General features: G+C 44.3%; 1 protein-coding gene across 5 annotated transcripts in view; it reads right to left on the bottom strand.

Moving 5' to 3' along the window:
* The window catches only part of LGALS12 (galectin 12), a 42,393-nt gene extending 28,913 nt beyond the window's left edge, over positions 1-13,480 (bottom strand). For 4 of the 5 annotated variants that reach the window (XM_044270178.1, XM_044270180.1, XM_044270179.1 and 1 more), the window contains exons 1-2: positions 13,362-13,480; positions 8,156-8,244 (exon numbers count right to left, since the gene is read on the bottom strand). In XM_044270178.1, coding sequence (XP_044126113.1) covers positions 8,156-8,244; positions 13,362-13,406 — 134 coding nt within the window. In that variant the 5' untranslated portion in view covers positions 13,407-13,480. Of the gene's footprint in view, positions 1-8,155; positions 8,245-13,339 lie in introns of all 5 variants that reach the window. The other variant, XM_044270183.1, reaches the window with a different exon arrangement.
* Between the last annotated feature and the right edge of the window lie 6,261 nt (positions 13,481-19,741).

Below are 19,741 nucleotides of genomic sequence, written 5' to 3'. Positions count from 1 at the left end.
TTGGCTTCTATTAGGTGTGCAACCAAATCATCAGGAGTGCTTTAGAACACAGAAAGTGCTACACGCTCTGGTACATGGCATGCAGCACGTAGCCTGCGGCACTGGGATGGCCGAAGTGCGGCCACCCAGCGCTGCAACTAAAGAAGAAAAAGCCACGCCCCCTAGGCCGGCATTAGCAGTGCAGGAGCCAATGAATCAGGGGCACCACCGAGCATCGGCGCTTCCCTGCCCCGCCCACTCGCATCACTAGAGAAGGCATAAGGGTTAGGTATAGTACATAGGAGTGACTCTTGGGCGGTCTCATTGAATCAAGGACATACCATCGCCCACTGGACACACATACTAGGCACCCTGACGGGTGACAATCAAACAGGAATAAAATCAAGTGGTGTAGTTACATCAGCTTCCAATAAATCGCTAAACCTACATAAACATACAGACACAGTAGCCACACATTGGTGTTGCGAGGATGAAAGGGAAGCCCACTGAAGTTCTATCAATGTCACCACATATGACCTATATAAACAGATACCTTATAGATCGCATACTGTGGGGGATTAGCTCTTTTCCGGGGGTTGCAACCACACACTTCTTCACAGACACCAGGATTTAGGGGCCAAACTGTGCTTTATTGTGGCACACGGCATAAAGAAAAAACACACAAAGCCAAAACAAAATACCTTGCCCGTCATGGCCCTATCCAAAAAACACATAGGTTTCCCTGACTCACCTAAAGCGTACCCCAGTTCACACCCGTGATGAGATGCAGCTTTCCCAGCCCAACCTCCAGCAGCCTCCAGGCTGCTCCCACACCAGTGTCTCTTGGGGGACACACAGAGCCACTCCAGCCTTCTGTGTGCAAGTCCCCACCCGCTCTCTCTCCGAGGATTCCTTTATCCCCAGGTGATTACTGCACCTGGCCTTTCTTCAGACCTGAAGATTCTGGGGAAGACACAGCAAATCCTGCCATATATCTCCCCTAACAACCATGAGGCATGTCACTGCCTCACAATAAACAAATGGGAACAGCCACTATAAAAGGGCTCACTTGACCTCAGGGAAGTCGACTCCGGTTGTGGCAATGGATACTGAGGCCATAGTGTCATCAGTAGTAGAGGGTAGGGCTGACATGCTGAAAATGTTCACAAGGCTCCTAGGAGATATGGCCCATGATTGGTTTCATTTAGTGACATCAGTGTATGAAATAAATTCATTTAGTCCACGGGGCTCAACGGTCTGGAGGGTTAAAGTCCATTGAGCCTCTTTTCGGAGGAGGCGATTATCCACATCGCCTCCTCGTGCAGATGTTCTGACATGCTCAATTCCCTGAAATCTAATACAGTCAGTCACATCAGAGTGAGGTTTCAAAACATGCTGGGCAATTGGTGTATCGGCTTCATTGGAAATATCCCGCAGATGTTCACCAATGCGGCATCTTAATTCACGTTTTGTTTTACCTACATACTGCAAATTACAAATGCATGTTGCTACATATACCACTCCAACCGTTCTGCAATTAATGAAGGACCGGATCTCATATCTCCTATTCGTGGTTGTGCTTACCACTATCTTCCCCTTTTTAATGACTTTACATGCCTTACACCCACTACAATTAAAAGTACCCAATAGTCTATTGGGTAGCCAAGTTTCCAGTGTTGGAGTGTGTAACAGACCGTTCAGCACACAACTCCGTTCAGACGATATCCTCCTTTCAGATTGACAGGCAGTTACTGCAAGCACCAATTTCCCAAACTGCAAGCACGTGAATACTCCATACTCGCAAAGGGAAAACACATAAAGGCTGTATACAGCCGAACAGGAAAAACCCTATGAACAGTTTACACTCCTGGCAGTCGCACTGTAACAGCATACACTCCTATCCCCCCCAAGAACGAGACGACACTTCGCTTGAGGGTTAAGCAGAACACTCTGTCCAGAGCATACAGCCTCTTTTATTTTACCTTGTCAGTCCAGAGGAATACCCCCTGGACCTATACATTAACCAATCAACATATTACAACACATACAATGCAAGTACAGCAGCCCATCTGACACAATGGGACAATAGAAACACACCCAGCATATTCCTCCCCTCTGTCTAGGAGATAATTGAGTCAATTTCTGTATCTACTCAATTATCTCCTAAGCTGAAACGTTACACTTCTTATAAATTGTTACAACTTTGTGAGTTTACATCGTACATACAGTACATATAACTTATATCAATTTAACCAGTATAACTTGGGGATAAACCTATCCAAAATTCACTTGAATAGGTTCAGGGGTTTAAAAGTTAGTAAAAGTCTCATTTTTATCACTTGCAAGCATAGCTTTTACTGCCCAAACCAGTATCTTAAAAGGGCCGTAATCCAGGGGCAGGAGGCAGGCAAACAGCCCCCTCCAAAACACCGTGGCGAAGTGGCTTTCGCCACAGAGTGGAATAAGCACTATGTACTAATTTGTCCCTAAGATTCCCACCTCTGTGAAATGTGATAAGTGGATAATCTGCCACTAGGTGCTCACTACCAGATCTGACTGCAAGAGGCCCCAGCTGCCTTTTCTTTTAGGACCTTCCGTATCTCCCTATGCGCTACGTCAAACGTGCCAATGATGCCGACTTTGGAACCATCAGCAATGGCAGTTTTTGGATGCAGCAGACTTACTCTGTTACATGCGGCCGCATGGTGATATGCCTTTCTGAGTGGTTTCACTGGATACCCCCTCCAATTAAATCTGGCCCTCAAGTCATTTGCAGCGATCTTGAAATCAGCCCATTCAGAGCAATTCCGCCTCACCCGCAGATATTGTCCTTTTGGGATACCACGCTTCAATGGGAGTGGATGACTACTCTCCCATTTAAGTAGTGTGTTTGTGGCCATAGGCTTCCTGTATATACTGGTTGTGATCTTCCTATCCGGACCAATCTTAATAGAGAGGTCAAGGAATGTCAATTTAGTGTCATCGATCTCACTGGTAAAGTATAGGCCTAGATCGTTCTGGTTCACAAAATCCTTAAACGCAGAGGAGGTATTGTCCCACAATATAAACCCGTCGTCGATGAACCTCAGCCACAACGTAATGGACGAGGCCCATCAACTCATTCTCTCTCCAAAGACAACCTCTCTCTCCCACCAGCCCAGGTAGAGATTAGCGAATGTGGGGGCACAGGGGCTGCCCATCGCAACTCCCCTGAGCTGGTGGAAGACCTGCCTGTCAAACAGGAATATGTTGTTTTTCAGAATAAAAGTCAGCAACTTGATGACAAACTCGTTGTGCGATCCTAGGTGTGCTTCTCTTTCTACCAGAAAAGCCCTCACAGCCTTACATCCTCTATTATGTGGGATGGAGCTGTAGAGGGCTTCCACATCTAAGCTGGCAAGGAGTGTGCCACTATCGCATACCACGTCATTAAGATGGCTGAGCACATCCATCGAGTTTTTAGGGGGGGGGGGGGGGTTCACCCCTTTATGTATTTTAGGTAGAGCATAAAAACACTGGCGTGATGGGGTTATCGGGTAACAGGTAGATATATTCGGTCATATTAACCAGGCCTTGTCTTTTAGCCTCACTTAGCAACTCTGCCAATTCAATTTTAAGGGCATCAGTCGGGTTAGAACGAAGTTTGGCGTAACACGATCTATCATTTAAGATACGTATACACATCTCCCTGTATGCTTCCCTTCCTAGGACTACTACATTTCCTCCTTTGTCTGAGGGTTTTATAATGATCTCTTTATCATTCTGTAACACTTCTAGGGCCGCAGATTCACCCGAGGTCAAGTTGTTCAGTCCTTGCTGATATACATGTAGTGTCCTTAGTTTCTCTGTTACAGTCATAAGGAAAGCCTCCAGGGGGGAGTATTCACTACCAGGGGGATTCTTCCTAGAGGGTAGTTTCAAGTGGGTTAAAGGACTGATACCAATCAGTCTTTGCCCTTCCTCGCACAAATCTGCCAAGAGGCTCATATCAGCCAATTCTTCCTCAACTATGCCCATCTCCGGCATTGGCCATGGTCATGAGTGAGGAAGAATTTCCTCCATTTCAGTTTTCTAATGAAAAGGTTGATGTCTTTTACCCAATTGAATGGGTTATATTTGCACACTTGGACAAAAGACACCCCCTTACGTAAAGGTTCCATCTCAATCTCTGTCAAAGACCGATTGGATAGATTGATTCAGTGTTCCTCAGTGTGCCTCAATGGAGTTATTTATTTGTCCTGCTTCTCAGAGGATATTCTGTGCCCATTCCTAAAAAAAACACCTCTGTCACCCCTGTCAGTTCTACTTCTGCCTCGATTTCTATTTGGTCGCCAACTATGTCCTCTACCTCTATTTCTAACGTTCGCAGTTGTCGCCGATTCGTTCTCAGCGTCAATTTCACCCTCTGATGAAATATCCGTCTCGCTTTCTGTATTTATTTTGCTTTTTCTACCTGTTCTTCCTTTCCCTTATATACCCGGTGAATTTCCCAACTCACTGCTGCAATATTGTTTCCCTTCTCTCAAAGTCTGGAGATTGTGTGAATTTCTTTGCTGTCTCAATATGTTCCTTTAATTCAGTAGTAGTCTTGGCTACAATGTTCTTCTCTTCCACTAGTAGTAATCTCATGAGGCGAGGATTCGATAGATTCTTTTTTCCACTTTTTTATAAGATTTTCTGACGTATTGGGTAATAATTTCGTAGCCCCCTAGGAACTATTTTGTTCTTAAGATACGTTTCTAGGGTCTGTGCCTCCCACCATGAATGAACGTGGTCTTTATAGACTATCGTCAGATTTTTTAATACAGAGGAGATGCTAGCCTACTGTGATGAAGTAGGAAATTCCTGTCCTGAGTATACTTCCTGCGGGTTACCCTGCCATTTATCAGAGCTGATGTCACTGGATAGAAAACCTGCCGTCACTCATACAAAATGTCAAGAGATAAAATAAGTATTCACTCAATAATATTGTGGGCGATAGGCGACTAACAGGAAATTGACGTTTCACTATTAAAGTGTTGTCGCTAAAATATAACTATTATTCAAATAGTTAAAAAATTTGTATATTTTCAACTTAATTTGTAGATAAAAAACAAACATAGACCGTCCTAGGTGACGCAATTACCAGGTGTGAGTATATTGACAGCCACTCAGACCCAAACCTAGGACTATGTATATTACAAAGGGAGCAGATAGGTGTCTGGAAGTTAGGGGGTGGGATTGTTGCAGTGAGCGCTCCTCTACCTACATTCCGCCAACATACAGCAAGTCACCCAGAATCAATCTATATTAGTTTGCAAACCTTTGTCTGTAAGCTAATTCACCTGGCTACATATATGTGTCGCTGTGGGAGGAGACATCAGCTTCTCTCCCTGGCTGTAGCGCTGTCCAATCGCAGCGCAGAGTGTCACAGCCAGGAAGAAGGAACGCCCAAGTAGAGAAGTCTCCTCCCTGGTGTTCCCATAGTAGTAATTAGCATACAGCGCGGGAGACGGCAACGAGGGCTACAGCCGGCGAACGGAGCGGCGCCCAGGAAAAATAGTAAGTGCAGGGAGATCCCTAGGCACCACTCTACATGTCCTGCTACTTAGTTAAAAAAAAAAAAAAAAATTCCCCCTTCCCCCATCATCATATATATATTTTTGGATTCATTATTGTGTTTCTGCATTTTTTCTTGGTATCGTGCACTATTACTCATGCATTCTATATGCACATTTGCACTTTACATTAATAAATATATGTGTTATCATGTAATACTATAATTGTTTGTATCAGCACAAAATGTATTTACACTAATGTACTTATGACTTTACATGTCTCTGTTTATGCATTCATGTACAATCACATGTATTTACACTAATGTGCTCATGACTATTTACAGGTCTCTCTTTATGCACTTATGTATAATCACATCATGTATTTATTATGTATTATTATATTCTTTTGTATTTTGTGCATCATTCACTACCATGCTTTACATATTCAATATTTAAGAGAGGTGCATATAACTTATGTTACATTTTGCGCAGATAGTCAATTTATATAATGTGGTGTATGTGGTTATTCTTCTCCTCCCCTGTGGGGTGTGCGCGCGGTGCACGGCACTGCCCCGGGCGCCTCTCGCCTGTGCGTCCTTCTGCCGTCATCGTCCGATCATGTGGCTTGGTCACGTGATGTGGGCGTGTAGGCGGGACGCTGGTCGGGAGGTGGCTGGGCGTGGTTTGACTGGAGCCCCGCGCGCCAGCATACATGCACAGGTGGGGACAAGTACGTACAACTAACATCTGATTTGTGGAGAGAGCCTGCAAATAGATGATTCACAGTGATGGCGTTATCCTCGGACAAAGGCACGCCGAAACGCGCGTTGGGGTAATGCCATCCTGGGTGATATAGCACACAGTCTTTTCTGGCGAGTCTCTGCCTCCTTTTTTACCTATACAGCATTAGATTCAGGCAATTTGATACCCGGTTATTATTGGGGTTTGCTGCACTTGCATGCAAACCCTGTCCATTCTTGCCGTGTAGGTATCTTTTTGATTGCTGACTCAACCGATAGCCATGTTGTATTTTTTGTCAATGGCCAGTCACTGTACCATATATAATCTATTTCATTGACCATCATGTTTTACATTTGACATGTGTGCTATCCCAGGGTGGCGTTCTTTTTTCTGCTTCTTTTCACTTTTTAATGGTATATTATTTATTGCTTCATATTTTATTCATGTCATAATAAAATTATATATTTTTATACACGGTACTATGAGCTCCGTTTCCTTGTTTTTTTGCTTGTTTCACTCGGGAGCTAGTACCGAGTTACAATTACGGGTGTCCTTTTGGTTCCATTGGGTGGACACTGTTTTCTACTTTTTACCAATTGGCCACCTTTGGTCTTTTTTGTTCTTTCTACTTAGTTAATAAAGTCCAGACCCATGAAAGGTCCTCTGGTTAATTATCATTGGTGGAACAGTGGCCACAGTTTCTCCCCTCCTCCGCCCACTCTCTCCTCATTGGTGGCAGTGGCTGGCCGGCAACACAGTTGAAAGGAAGGAACGCTCTCCTTCCTTCCCGCTGTACGGCCGCCCGCTGTGTGTAATTTGCATGTTGGGTGCGCATGCTCCTGGCGTCTCCGCTCCTCTGTTTTGCCGTGGCCCGGCAAACAATCTTCCAGGGCCCGGTCCTGCCGTTGGGGACCTCTGTTCTGGATAACTGACAAGTCAGCAGACTTCCCCATGATTATGTAGCCTACTGAACCAGACTGAGGGACCCTTTAAAGCAGGGGTGCACAACCTGCGGCCCGGGGGCCACATGCGGCCCTCGATACCATTCTGTGCGGCCCCCAACCATCTGGTAACAGACATGTATGCCTATGTCTTGTGGCTGCCCACATGTATTTTTCATGTATTTCTCCCATTAGATGGGAGTCCTGGAAGTGTAACTAGACATTAATGGTATATAATGTGTGTTCAATATTCCATAAGTACAAAATTTAAGTTGTTAATACACCTTTAAATTTTAATTTCGTCCCTCGTCATTGGTTCAGTCTCGCAATGTGGCCCCCAACCAGAAAACGTTGTGCACCCCTGCTTTAAAGACTTAGGAAATCTATGCAGGTGTTTCGTGTTGATCAGCTGATTAGAGTGGGATACCATTCAATATTGAACTTTTCACAATATTCTAATTTTGTAACCCATAATAAAAAATAATAAACATTTGAAATAAATCACACTATGTCTAATGAATCTCTAGAATATGAGTTTCACTTTTTGATATTTTAATTTATTGAGATGTATTAGTGATGTTTATGGAAATCTCCCCACAAACATGAGTGAACAAAAACACCAGAACATAAGTGTGTATGTAGAGGCCCTACACCTTATGTACAAAGCAAACACACTTGGATCTTACTCCAGGACGGGTACAATTCGTTTTTCACATAATGCTCCTTCTTGGGCATCTAGCCGCAACAGTACCGATAACTGCAGGGCCACGCTGAGCAGGGTCCATCATATGGCCAACCAAGTAACCTCACTCAAGAAAGAAAGTCCTATCCCTGGTTACAAGTTGTACATTATACTTGAGAGATAATTATATGCCCTATGTGCAAAGAAGAGAAAGTAGGATCTGTTTACAGATAAACTACAAATGGCAGCAGAAGAAGGAGCACTAAGACACATACCTAACAGCACTGATGCCAACGGTTCCTTGTACAAGGATCATTCGTCCATGTTGTAGACCCCCAAATATTGTACATGCATAAGGAACAACCTGGATAAACACATGTGATAAAAGAAATAAGTAACACAAATGCACATACAGTAAAGTAATGTATAAGAGAATTGAACGTCAGAGTCATAATCAAATATTTAAAGGGGTTGACAGTCTTCTGAGCTGAACCTGGACATATCCCCATTTTCACCCAGGCAGCCCCCCTGATATGAGCATCAGAGCAGGGTTCTCCATGGGGACAGATGTCACCGGCTCTGATGGGCCGGCTTTAGCTCTTCCCTAGCCTCTGATGATCATGTCAGTGTGGTGAAAATAACCCCTTTAATTGATTTTTTTCTACAAACAGGAGTTCCTTCATATATCTAGAAATATTCCCAAATATAATGGGGTCTAGGCTCTGAGACCCCCACAATTTCTATGGCTCCGCACTAGTCATGCATAGCAACTACTCTGGATTTTTTCCCTATGTTGAGGTCTATAGACTTCATGTAAATAGCATTGCGTTGTTGTCAAGTGCACAAAACCTGCTTGGGAGCGCACAATACAAAGAAAGAGCCACAAGGGAATTGGCCCTTGATTCTGGGGATCAACAGTCTGACCTCCCCCAAATATGCAGCAATGCCACAATATATGAACATAGCCTCAACCTACAGTATATCCTAAGTGATCTGGGTGAAAGGTTGCCAGCTATGCTGGGTGGATCCGGACACATGATACTCTATGGAAAGTTCAACATCTGCTTCATAAAGACATGCTGCGCTGTATATGTACTAAACCGTGAAAGAGAATTCCAACTTTAAGTGAGGCTGAAATATGGCCAATCTGAATTGTCAGTGCTGTACAGAACATATATGGCAATATCTTGTAATACAGCGATTGATTACTTACAGGAAATGTCACCAACATTTTTTTTCTGTTGGTTTAAATCAGATAGTAACACATATTCATTTTTTCTAATCTCTTTTTATTTTCAGATTATTTTTTAAATTCTATTTCCTGAACATATTTACGGGGGCTATTATCTTGTCTGATCTGTTCTTAACAGCATTTACACAGCATTATAAAAATTGCTTTGTGGAAGCCGCATGGGTCATGGTACAATAGTCAGAAGAGGACCTCATTGACTTCTATGGGAGAGTTTTCTGGACATGCTCTGTGACCTGTGCAGAGGTCATTGTACAAGGCAATAATGGATAGGCTTTGACAATCACCTATTGTGAATGGTGGATCCTCTCTTATCTGTCATTCTAATCCTACCTGTAATGATATCACCTCTGTGTATAGATAAGCAGGTAACTGCAATAAAGTACAGACCAAGAAGTGGTGCCTATTATTAGGCTTAGGGGCCAGTGCGAAAACTGCAGGATTTTATGTTTCTTGTTTCAATATATATAGTGATACGGAAAATTTTAAAAATCATCAATAAATTCTTTGAAAATATGTTAAACATAAAAACTTGATTTCAATAATAGATCATTTTCTGAGGACACATTTCCTTTACAGTCGCAGGTGACGCTAGGGAGGTGCGTCCCCGTCGCGGCCTGCTATTGGCTGCTCCCCCCTTTGCCGGATGTTTTGATCCGAGCGATAGGGAGATTCAGTGGCGGCAGGTAAGTATATGCATATGAGGGGCCTGGGCATTACAGGGGTCATTATAGGTTTTGGATAACCCCTTTAAGGCTCAGAACTGTTGTGTAAGTGCCCAGCCTGTTGGCATGACTGAGAAATAGTAATAGCAGAGTTAAGGCTCATGCACTTGATCGTATTTTTCTTCAGTGTGCCATCTGTATTCTTTTGCTGATAGCACACTGCCTTATTCTTTCCTATCGGGCCATGCACACATCTGGATTTTTGCAGATCCATGTGGGCATTCAGCAAATTTAAGAACAGGTCCTATTTCTGGTCCATTTTGCAGACAGGAATAGGCATAATTTGGAATGCACACAGAAGGTATCTGTATTTTGTGGATTCAAGGTTTCTGGACCAAAATACAGTTATGGTTGCGTGCATGAAGCCTTAGGCCTCTTATTCAAGTCTGTGGTGACATCCATAACAAGGTGGTCAGTGGTTCATTCATGAAGATGTCCATGAAGCATCCCTGTTTAATCCTAAGTGTCAGTTTTTAGCTCTTAGTGTGTCATCCGTTTTCCATGCCAGTCTAGACACTGCTAGGCTAAAAAGTAATTTCAAGGCAGAGTATATTCCTGCCTGGATTGAGGTCACCTTGCTGGGGTCGGTAGGCTCAGATATCACTTAATCAATATATACAGTGCCTTGAATTTTTTTTTATACCACTTGAACTTTTCCACATTTTTTTCCCATAACATCCACAAGCTTAACGGGAACCTGTCACAGGGATTTTGGGTATAGCGCTGAGGACATGGGTTGCTAGATGGCCGCTAGCACATCCACAATAGCCAGTTCCCATAGCTCTGTGTGCTTTTATTGCGTAAAAAAAACGATTTGATACATATGCAAATTAACCTGAGATGAGTCCTGTCCCTGACTCATCTCACGTACAGGACTCATCTCAGGTTAATTTGCATATCTATCAAATCGTTGTCTTTACACAATAAAAGCACACAGAGCTATGGGGACTGGGTATTGCGGATGTGCTAGCGGCCATCTAGCAACCCATGTCCTCAGCTCTATACACAAAATCCCGGTGACAGGTTCCCTTTAAATGTAATGTATATTATTGGGATTTTATGTGATAGACCAACACAAACTAGCAAGTACAATATGTGTGAAGTGAAAAGAAAATGATACATGGAAAGTGTGCCGTGCATTTGTATTCAGCCCCCTGTACTCTGATACCCCTAAATAAAATCCAGTTACCTTCAGAAGTCCCCTTATTAGTAAATAGAGTCCACCTGTGTGTAATGTATTCTTGGTATAACTACAGCTGTTTTGTGAAGGTCTCAGAGGTTTGTTAGAGATCATACATTCATTAGTGATCATACAGCCTCATAAAAACCAAGGAACACACCAGACAGGTCAGGGATATAATTTGTGGAGAAGTGTATAGCAGGGTTAGGTTAAAAAAATAAATAATATCCGAAGCTCTGAACATTTTATGGAGCACTGTTCAATCCATTATCAGAAAATGGAAGGAGTATGGCACAACTGCAAACCTACCAAGTTATGGCCATCCACCTAAACTGAGAGCTCAGGCAAGGGGAGTTATAATTAGAGAAGCAGCCAAGATGCCCATGGTCACTCTGGACGAGCTGCAGAGATCCACAGCTCAGGTGGGAGAATCTGTCCACAGGACAACTATTCGTCATGTACTCCACAAATCTAGCCTTTATGGAAGAGTGGCTAGAAGAAAGTGTTTTTTGAAAGCAAGCCATAAGAAGATCTGTTGGCAGTTTGTCACAAGCCATGTAGGGGACACAGCATATATGTGGAAGATGAGACCAAAATTTAACTGTGTGGCCTAAATGCAAAACGCTATGGGCCAGATTTATCATTAGCTCAGGTCAGAATAATGGAGTGAAAAAGTCCCCAACGCTAAAACTGCGCACAAATTTGTGACTTTTTTCTGCTCTGCACTATGCTCGCCAGTTTTCTGAAAGGGGGCGTGTTTTCTTATGTAAATGAATCTCTAGACAGATTTACTATTGGGACTATTTAAAAAGTCGCAAAAAAGTCGCAATTTCACTCCAGTGAGGACCATGCTTATCTTATGAGACTTTTTAATAGAACGTGCAACATTTTCATAAAGATGTGCGACTTTTGTAAAGCTGCTTACTGACGGATAAACCGCTACCGTCAAACCACATTTATTACAGTCGTAAAGGGCCGATCATAAATCTGACTTGGATAAAACTGACTTTAGCCATATGTTAAAGTGGAGTGAGCTGTCAGAGTCATGATAAATCTGGCCCTATGTGTGGTGGAAAACTAACACTGCACATCACCCTGAACACATCATTCCCTTTGTGAAACATGGTGGTGGCAGCATCATGCTGTGGGGATGCTATTCTTTAGCAGGTACAGGGTAGCTAGTCAGAGTTAAAGGGGTTGTCCGGGTTCAGAGCTGAACCAGGACATACCCACAATTTCACCCAGGCAGCCCCCCTGATGTTAGCATCGGAGGATCTCATGCTCGCACAGGGCAAGGGCTCTTTTGTTGACTATAACACACTGCTGGGCGGAAGCTTCCACCCGGCAGGATGTTTGGTGACGTCACCATTTCTGATGGGCGTGCTTTAAAGGGGTTGTTCAGGATGAGAAAACATAGCTGCTTTAACCTGTCCATAGATTGTGTGTTGTATTGCAGCTGAGCTCTATTTAACTTAATGGAGCCGAGTTGCAATACCCTGCACAACTTGTGGACTGGTGTGGCGCTGTTTTTGGAACAAAGCAGTCATTTTTTTATCTTGTCCAAAGCATTTAATCTGCATCCTCCCAATGCACACGTGATGACCATCACACAGCCTCATTTTAACATTCGTATTAAAGCTGTAACACACATATTTCCTGCAGATTTAGGCTACTTTCACACTGGCGTTTTGGCTTTCCGTTTGTGAGATCCGTTTCAGGGCTCTTACAAGCGTCCAAAACGGATCAGTTTTGCCCTAATGCATTCTGAATGGAAAAGGATCCGCTCAGAATACATCAGTTTGCCTCCGTTCAGTCTCCATTCTGCTTTGGAGGCGGACGCTGCTTACAGCATTTTGGTGTTTATCTGACGAAACTGAGCCAAATAGATCCGTTCTAACACACAATGTAAGTCAATGGGGACGGATCCGTTTTCTATGACACAATAGAAAACGGATCCGTCTCCCATTGACTTTCAATGGTGTTCAGGCTACGTTAAAGATAATACAAACTGATCAGTTCTGAATTTATCTATGAAGGATCCGCACCAAACGAGAGTGTGAAAGTAGCCTTACTCGCAGCACTCAGATCACCACAGGATGCTACAGCAATATGAAATGGAATCATTGCCATAACCCCAGCAGCTGAGACATTGGAACTAGTTCCCACAACCCCTGCATGTAAACAGGCATCTTTACCCCTCCCGCCTGATACATTTGGGACAGTAAGCCATTAGCCTCTCCCACCCATTACTTGTTACACATGTCTAGCTGTAAAGACACACATGACATATGGCTTCTTATCTTACTGCAGGATTATCCTGTACACACCGGGTAGAAGACAGGCGGTTGTAACAGCAGGGAGAGGGGATCCATAGCTGTATGTATCAGAGCGGATGAGTCACACTGCTGGGGAAGTACTCTCAAGTCTCAAACCACTCCTTTCTTTCACTTAACCCTTCTACTGCTGGAAACTTTGTAGGTGTCTCCAACATTGTAACAGATCTAGAAAAATTACTTCACAAGTCATTGCTGGTGTTACGGTCTGTTCCATATTCTTATAAAGTAGCAGAGCTTGTGATAAATGCATCTAATACTGCAGACTGTTATGAAAGAGGAACAAGACGTGCGCCAGGCCCGGACAGTCCCCCACCCCTTAACACTGACACCCCCCTACAGTGCCCCGCCACTTTAAAATGGGACCTTCACAGCAGCCCATCCCCTTAACTTTGACTTTCACAGCAGCCGCCCCTTTAACAGTGAGTTTCACAGCACCCCACTACCTTGAGAGTGACCTCCTCAGGGGCCCGCCCCTTTAACAGTGACCTCCACAGTACACCGCTGCCTTAACAGTGACCTCCACAGAAGTTGCCCCTTTAATAGTGGCCCCTGCCCCCTTATCAGTGACCTCCACAGTGTCCACCCCTTTAAGGCCTCTTTCACACTACAGTATGTCCATTTCAGTGTTTTGCGGTCCGTTTTTCACGGATCCGTTGTTCCGTTTTTTTGCTTCCGTTGTGGTTCCGTTTCCGTTCCGTTGTTCCGTTCCGTTTTTCCGTATGGCATATACAGTATACAGTAATTACATAGAAAAAATTGGGCTGGGCATAACATTTTCAATAGATGGTTCAGAAAAAACGGAACGGAAACGGAAGACATACGGATGCATTTCCGTATGTGTTCCGTTTTTTTTGCGGACCCATTGACTTGAATGGAGCCACGGACCGTGATTTGCGGCCAAATATAGGACATGTTCTATCTTTCAACGGAACGGAAAAACGGAAATACGGAAACGGAATGCATACGGAACACATTCCGTTTTTTTTGCAGAACCATTGAAATGAATGGTTCCGTATACGGACCGTATACGGACCGTATACGGAACGCAAAAAACGGACCGCAAAACGGAAAAAAAAACGGTAGTGTGAAAGAGGCCTAACAGTGACCTCCACAGCGGCCTGCCCCCTTAAGGCTCCATTCACACATCTGCAATTTCGTTCCACACTTTGCGGAACGGAATTGCGGACCCATTCATTCCTATGGGGCAGCACGACGTGCTGCCTGGACACCGAATTGCGGATCCACACTTCCAGCTCCGCACTTCCGTTCCGCAAAAAAATAGAACATGTCCTATTCTTGTCCAACAAGCATATTTTATTAGTGCCTGCAATGTGTGGTCCGCATAATGCGGAATGCACATTGCCGCTTTTCGTGTTTTGCGGCTCCTTTTTTGAGTAATCGCGGAACATACATACACACACATATATAAGTCCTTCTTTATATGTATAGACTAGCTGATGACCTGGCATTGCTCGGGTATTTATTAATTGCAATTTTATATTAAATAACAGTAAAGTTCACAATGGCCACCCCTTTAATGGTGACCGCCCCTTTAACAGTGAATTTTACAGTGGCCACCCCTTTAACAGTGACTTTCACAGGGGCCACCCCCTTAACGGTGACTGCCCCTTTAACAGTGACTTTTACAGTGGCCGCCCCTTTAATAGTGACTGCCCATTTTACAGTGACTTTCATAGTGGCCCCCCCTTTAACGGTGACGCCCCTTTAACAGTAAATTTTACAGTGGCCGCCCCTTTAACGGTGACTGTCCCTTTAACAGTGACTTTCACGGTGGCTACCCTTTTAACAGTGACTTTCACAGTGGCCGCCCCTTTAACAGTGACTTTCACAGTGGCCACCCCTTTAATGGTGACCGCCTAACAGTGACTTTCACCGTGGCCGTCCCTTTAAAAGTGACCGCCCCTTTAACAGTGATTTTCACAGTGGCCGCCCCTAAACAGTGACCACCCCTTGAATGCTGACTTTCACAGTGACCGCCCCTTTAACAGTGACTTTAACAGTGACCACCCCTTTAACAGTGACCACCCTTTTAACAGTGACTTTCACAGAGGCCGCCCCTTTAACAGTGATTTTTGCAGTGGCCACCCCTTTTACAGTGACCTCAATGGGGACCGCCCCTTTAACAGTGAACTCCACAGCGCCCGCCAGTTTAATAGTGGCCCCTGCCTCCCATGCATGTAGCAGTGTAGTTGTGCCGTCATACGTCATATGACTAAATATTTCAGGACGTGCAAACTACTAAAACCTGCGATCAGTTGTTATGGCAACCTGGAGTAGGACCTGCGAGCCTCTATTGGCTGATGAGGGACATGTGACCGTGTGAAAGGCTGGCAGGCTTGTATTGGATAATGCAGGTCATTTTTGGGGAATATTTGGGGAACGGTACGTCCTAGAGAGCTGAGAACCCCACAAGATTTATTTCCAGGTAGCAAAGGATGTGTATACCAAGTTTCGTGGAAATGGATGGTTGCGTTTTTGAGTTTTCACGGAACATACATTCATACGTCCTTTTTTATATATATAGATTAGACTGGCATAGTGGATTAGCCTGTCATTATTTTGAATAGTATTTAGGCCTTACGCACATATTCCCAAAGCATCTAATATCAGTCTTCAGTGGAAAACAGACGTCCTATAGATGCCATCCGTGTTTTGTCCATGATTTTAATGGACCCAAAGACTTCAACGGGCAGGTTTGGTCAACATCACAGACCAAAGTAGTGCGTGTCTCTGTGATTTTTTTTTACTGAAAAAAATTCGGATGTGTAAACCGGCACATTCAAATCAATGGGTACGTGTGCTGTCCGGAGAAAATGCGGACCACACACATCGGTGAAAAACGGAAATGTGGACGAGGCATTATAAAGCGTCATACAGCAGGCGATGAATTAGGAGATGCATCCTTGTATTCATCAGGGCGCAAGTGGATCGTGTGCTATCAGACTATTCATTGGTCCGCTCAGACAGCGAAAAAGTCGCATACTAAATTTCAAAAGTCGTAGCCATATACATGTTTGTGAAAAGGCGCACCTTTACATGCCAATGAGACTATTTCCTTTCAAATGAGATAGTCTAAGATAGAAAAAAAAACACTATAATAAATGATCCCCATTGCATCAGATTCCTTCCATTTTTCACGCAGGCCCCATTCATTTCTATGGAGCCAGGGCCGCAGTGTGAGGATGCCTGATGTACAACATGGTGCAGAGATGATCAGTAAGAAACGACGCTCATGTGAAATGAATGGGTCACAACTCAGTCCAGATGCCATGCACTCATTACACGCCTCGTATCCGGACGGAAAGCTCGCTTGTGTGAAAGAAACCTGAAGATGCTGGCGCATGCTGTGGATGTGCTTTGTTTTTGATGTGGCAAAAGAAAAAAATAAGAAAAACTGCATAAAAAATGGTGTGGTTTTTTGCAACAAAATACCTGCATTTATGGGGCCTTCTCTTCCAGCAATGGAAACACAGCAAACCTGAATTACATTAATGTAACTCTATTTTATAATGAATGGAATTCAGCTTTGCTGTGTGCTTTGTGTTTGCTGGGAGAAAACGCACCATAAATGCCAGTATGTTGTTGCAAAAACTGCATGCGTTTTTTTGGTACTTTTTTGGCCGCACCAAAAATCCAGCATAGCCGTGACGTGTGCCAGCACCCTTAGGCCTCATGCACACGACCGCCGGCCGTGTGCTCCCCGCATCACGGATGCGGACCCATTCACTTGATTGTAAAAGGTGAAATCTGCAGCCAAAACTGCAAACATAATTGACATGCTACGGATTTGGAAATACGCACAGAAGGTCAATTTCTGCACAGAAAAAATGTACATGAGATTAGTGTAATGGCATACACTTTGCTGGTACTGTACAGCGCTTTGGTTTTTCCTCTCGAAAATCTGCGTGAAAATTAATCCGAATCGTATGCAGGTGGCTTCAGGGTGCTGACGCACATTCAAGTTTTTTATGCAGTTTTTCAAAGCTAAAGCAGAAGTGGATTGAAAAAAGTGAAAAAGTTCTATCTGTCCCTAAGGCTGGGTTCACACCTGAGCGTTTCTCAAACGCGCGTTTTACGCGCGTTTTTGTCGCGCGTTTTTATGCACGTTTTTTGTAATAGTAAACGCGCGTTTGACGCGCGTTTGTGTGATTGACTGCAGTGTCCTATGGCCACAAACGCGCGTCAAAACGCCCCAAAGAAGCTCAAGTACTTGTTTGAGCGTCGGGCGTTTTACAGCGCGATCGTACGCGCTGTAAAACGCCCAGGTGTGAACCATTCCCATAGGGAAGCATTGGTTTTCATGTGTTGAGCATTTTAGAGCGCGTTTGAACGCGCTGTAAAACGCTCAGGTGTGAACCCAGCCTTAGGGCTGTTTCACACGAGCGGATGCCATGCGTGACATCCGCTCCGTGAATGACAGCCAAGACCCGATGCGGACAGCAGAAGCACGGAGCAGTAACATGATTGATAATGCTCCGGGCCTCTCTGTGATCTCTTTACTACGAAATCACAATGACAACTTTATCTCACTGTGATTTCGTAGTAAAGAGATCACAGAGAGGCACGGAGCATTATCAATCATGTTACTGCTCAGTGCTTCTTCTGTCCGCAGCGGGTCTTGGCTGTCATTCACGCAGCGGATGTCCGCACGGCGTCCGCTCGTGTGAAACAGCCCGAACGCTGGGTTCAGACCTGAGCGTTCGCGATGGAGCGCTCTGTATGCGCGATTGTACGGGCGCTTGCAATCGCACATACAGAGACAAGCGAACGCCCATTGTCGCGCGTTCCCGCTGAAGTCTATGTACGGGAACGCGAGACAAGACGCCCCAAAGAAGCTCATGTACTTCTTGGGGCGTCGGGCGTTTTACAGCGCGATCGTACGCGCTGTAAAACGCTCAGGTGAGAACCATTCCCATAGGGAATCACTGGTTCTTGCCTGTTGAGCGTTTTACAGCGCGTAGGAACGCGCTGTAAAACGCTCAGGTGTGAACCCAGCCTTAAGGGATTCCCTCACTTCAGCAAGTGGCATTTATCATGTAGAGAAAGTTAATATGAGGCACTTACTGATGTATTGTGATTGTCCATATTGCCTAATGACATACAGAAACGGAATGCACACGGAGAAACTTCTGTTTTTGTAGACCCATTGAAATGAATGGTTCCGTATACGGTCCGCAAAAAAAACGGAATGGATACGGAAAGAATATACGTTCGTGTGCATGAGCCCTTTAGGGCATGTGAAGCCCGTGCCCATGCTGTGGACCGCAAATTGCAGTCCGCAATGCACGCGCACCGACTGTGGCCCAGCCACATGAGGATCACGGACCCATTCACTTGAATCCGTCTGTTCCGCAAAAAGATAGAGCATGTTCTATCTTTTTGCGGTGCGGAGGCATGGAACGGGACCCCAGGAAGCACTCCGTAGTGCTTCCGTAGTGTTCCGTTCCGTGCTTCTGTTCCGCATCTCCGGATTTACGGACCCATTGAAGTGAATGGGTCCGCATCCATGATGCGGAATGCACACGGAACGTTGCCCATGTATTGCAGATCCGCAAATGCGGGCCGCAATACGGCAACGGGTAGCACACGTTCGTCTGAATGAGCCCTTATGGTGTGTTTTTCCCTGATTGCAAATGAGCTCAGTACAATGAGATATCAGGAATCCTATAGTGACACCCCTCACAAACGCCATGAACCCAGTAAACAGGGACACTTCTACTCCTTTCTTTCATGACCAAAATCGATTCATTGAACTGTGCTGGTTACAGGCTTCTGCCAGTCAGAAGGGCTCATTAACTAATAATTGACCATTTCTCCCATAAACATTATATGACAAGCACTTTCATCCACCATGACTGGTCCTACAATGGGATTTTTAAGACTTTGCACAGAAAATTTGGGAATAAATCATGTCTGAAATTATTTAAGTGCATCATACAGCCTGTATATAAAATGATATTTTGTGCAACTCATGTGTGAATACAATTGACAAATTAGTACAATGGGGTTTTCCATGGCAACCAATAGGAAGGCATCTGTCTTTTCAAAAGCTGGGACACCTTAAAGGGGTCTTCGGGTGTTCAAAATTGATGGCTTATCCTCGGGAGAAATAAAAAAAATATGGAAAAGGATCAGCTCATCTTAATTTTCTTATGTGCACGAATGCTGGGCTGATTCCCAGAAGTCATAAATAAAAAATGTGGAGATGTTCAGCACTTGTAAAAAGATACAAAAACTAGGACATACAAAAAGGATTAAAAACATCTTGCTTATGCGTTTCTGCTAAGACTAAGCAGTTTCTTGCTATGACTAAGGCCCCTTTCACACGAGCGAGTATTCTGCGCGGATGC

Source organism: Bufo gargarizans, chromosome 10 (genome assembly GCF_014858855.1).
Source record: "Bufo gargarizans isolate SCDJY-AF-19 chromosome 10, ASM1485885v1, whole genome shotgun sequence".
Classification (NCBI taxonomy): domain Eukaryota; kingdom Metazoa; phylum Chordata; class Amphibia; order Anura; family Bufonidae; genus Bufo; species Bufo gargarizans.
This window is presented reverse-complemented; position numbering and strand designations above follow the sequence as displayed.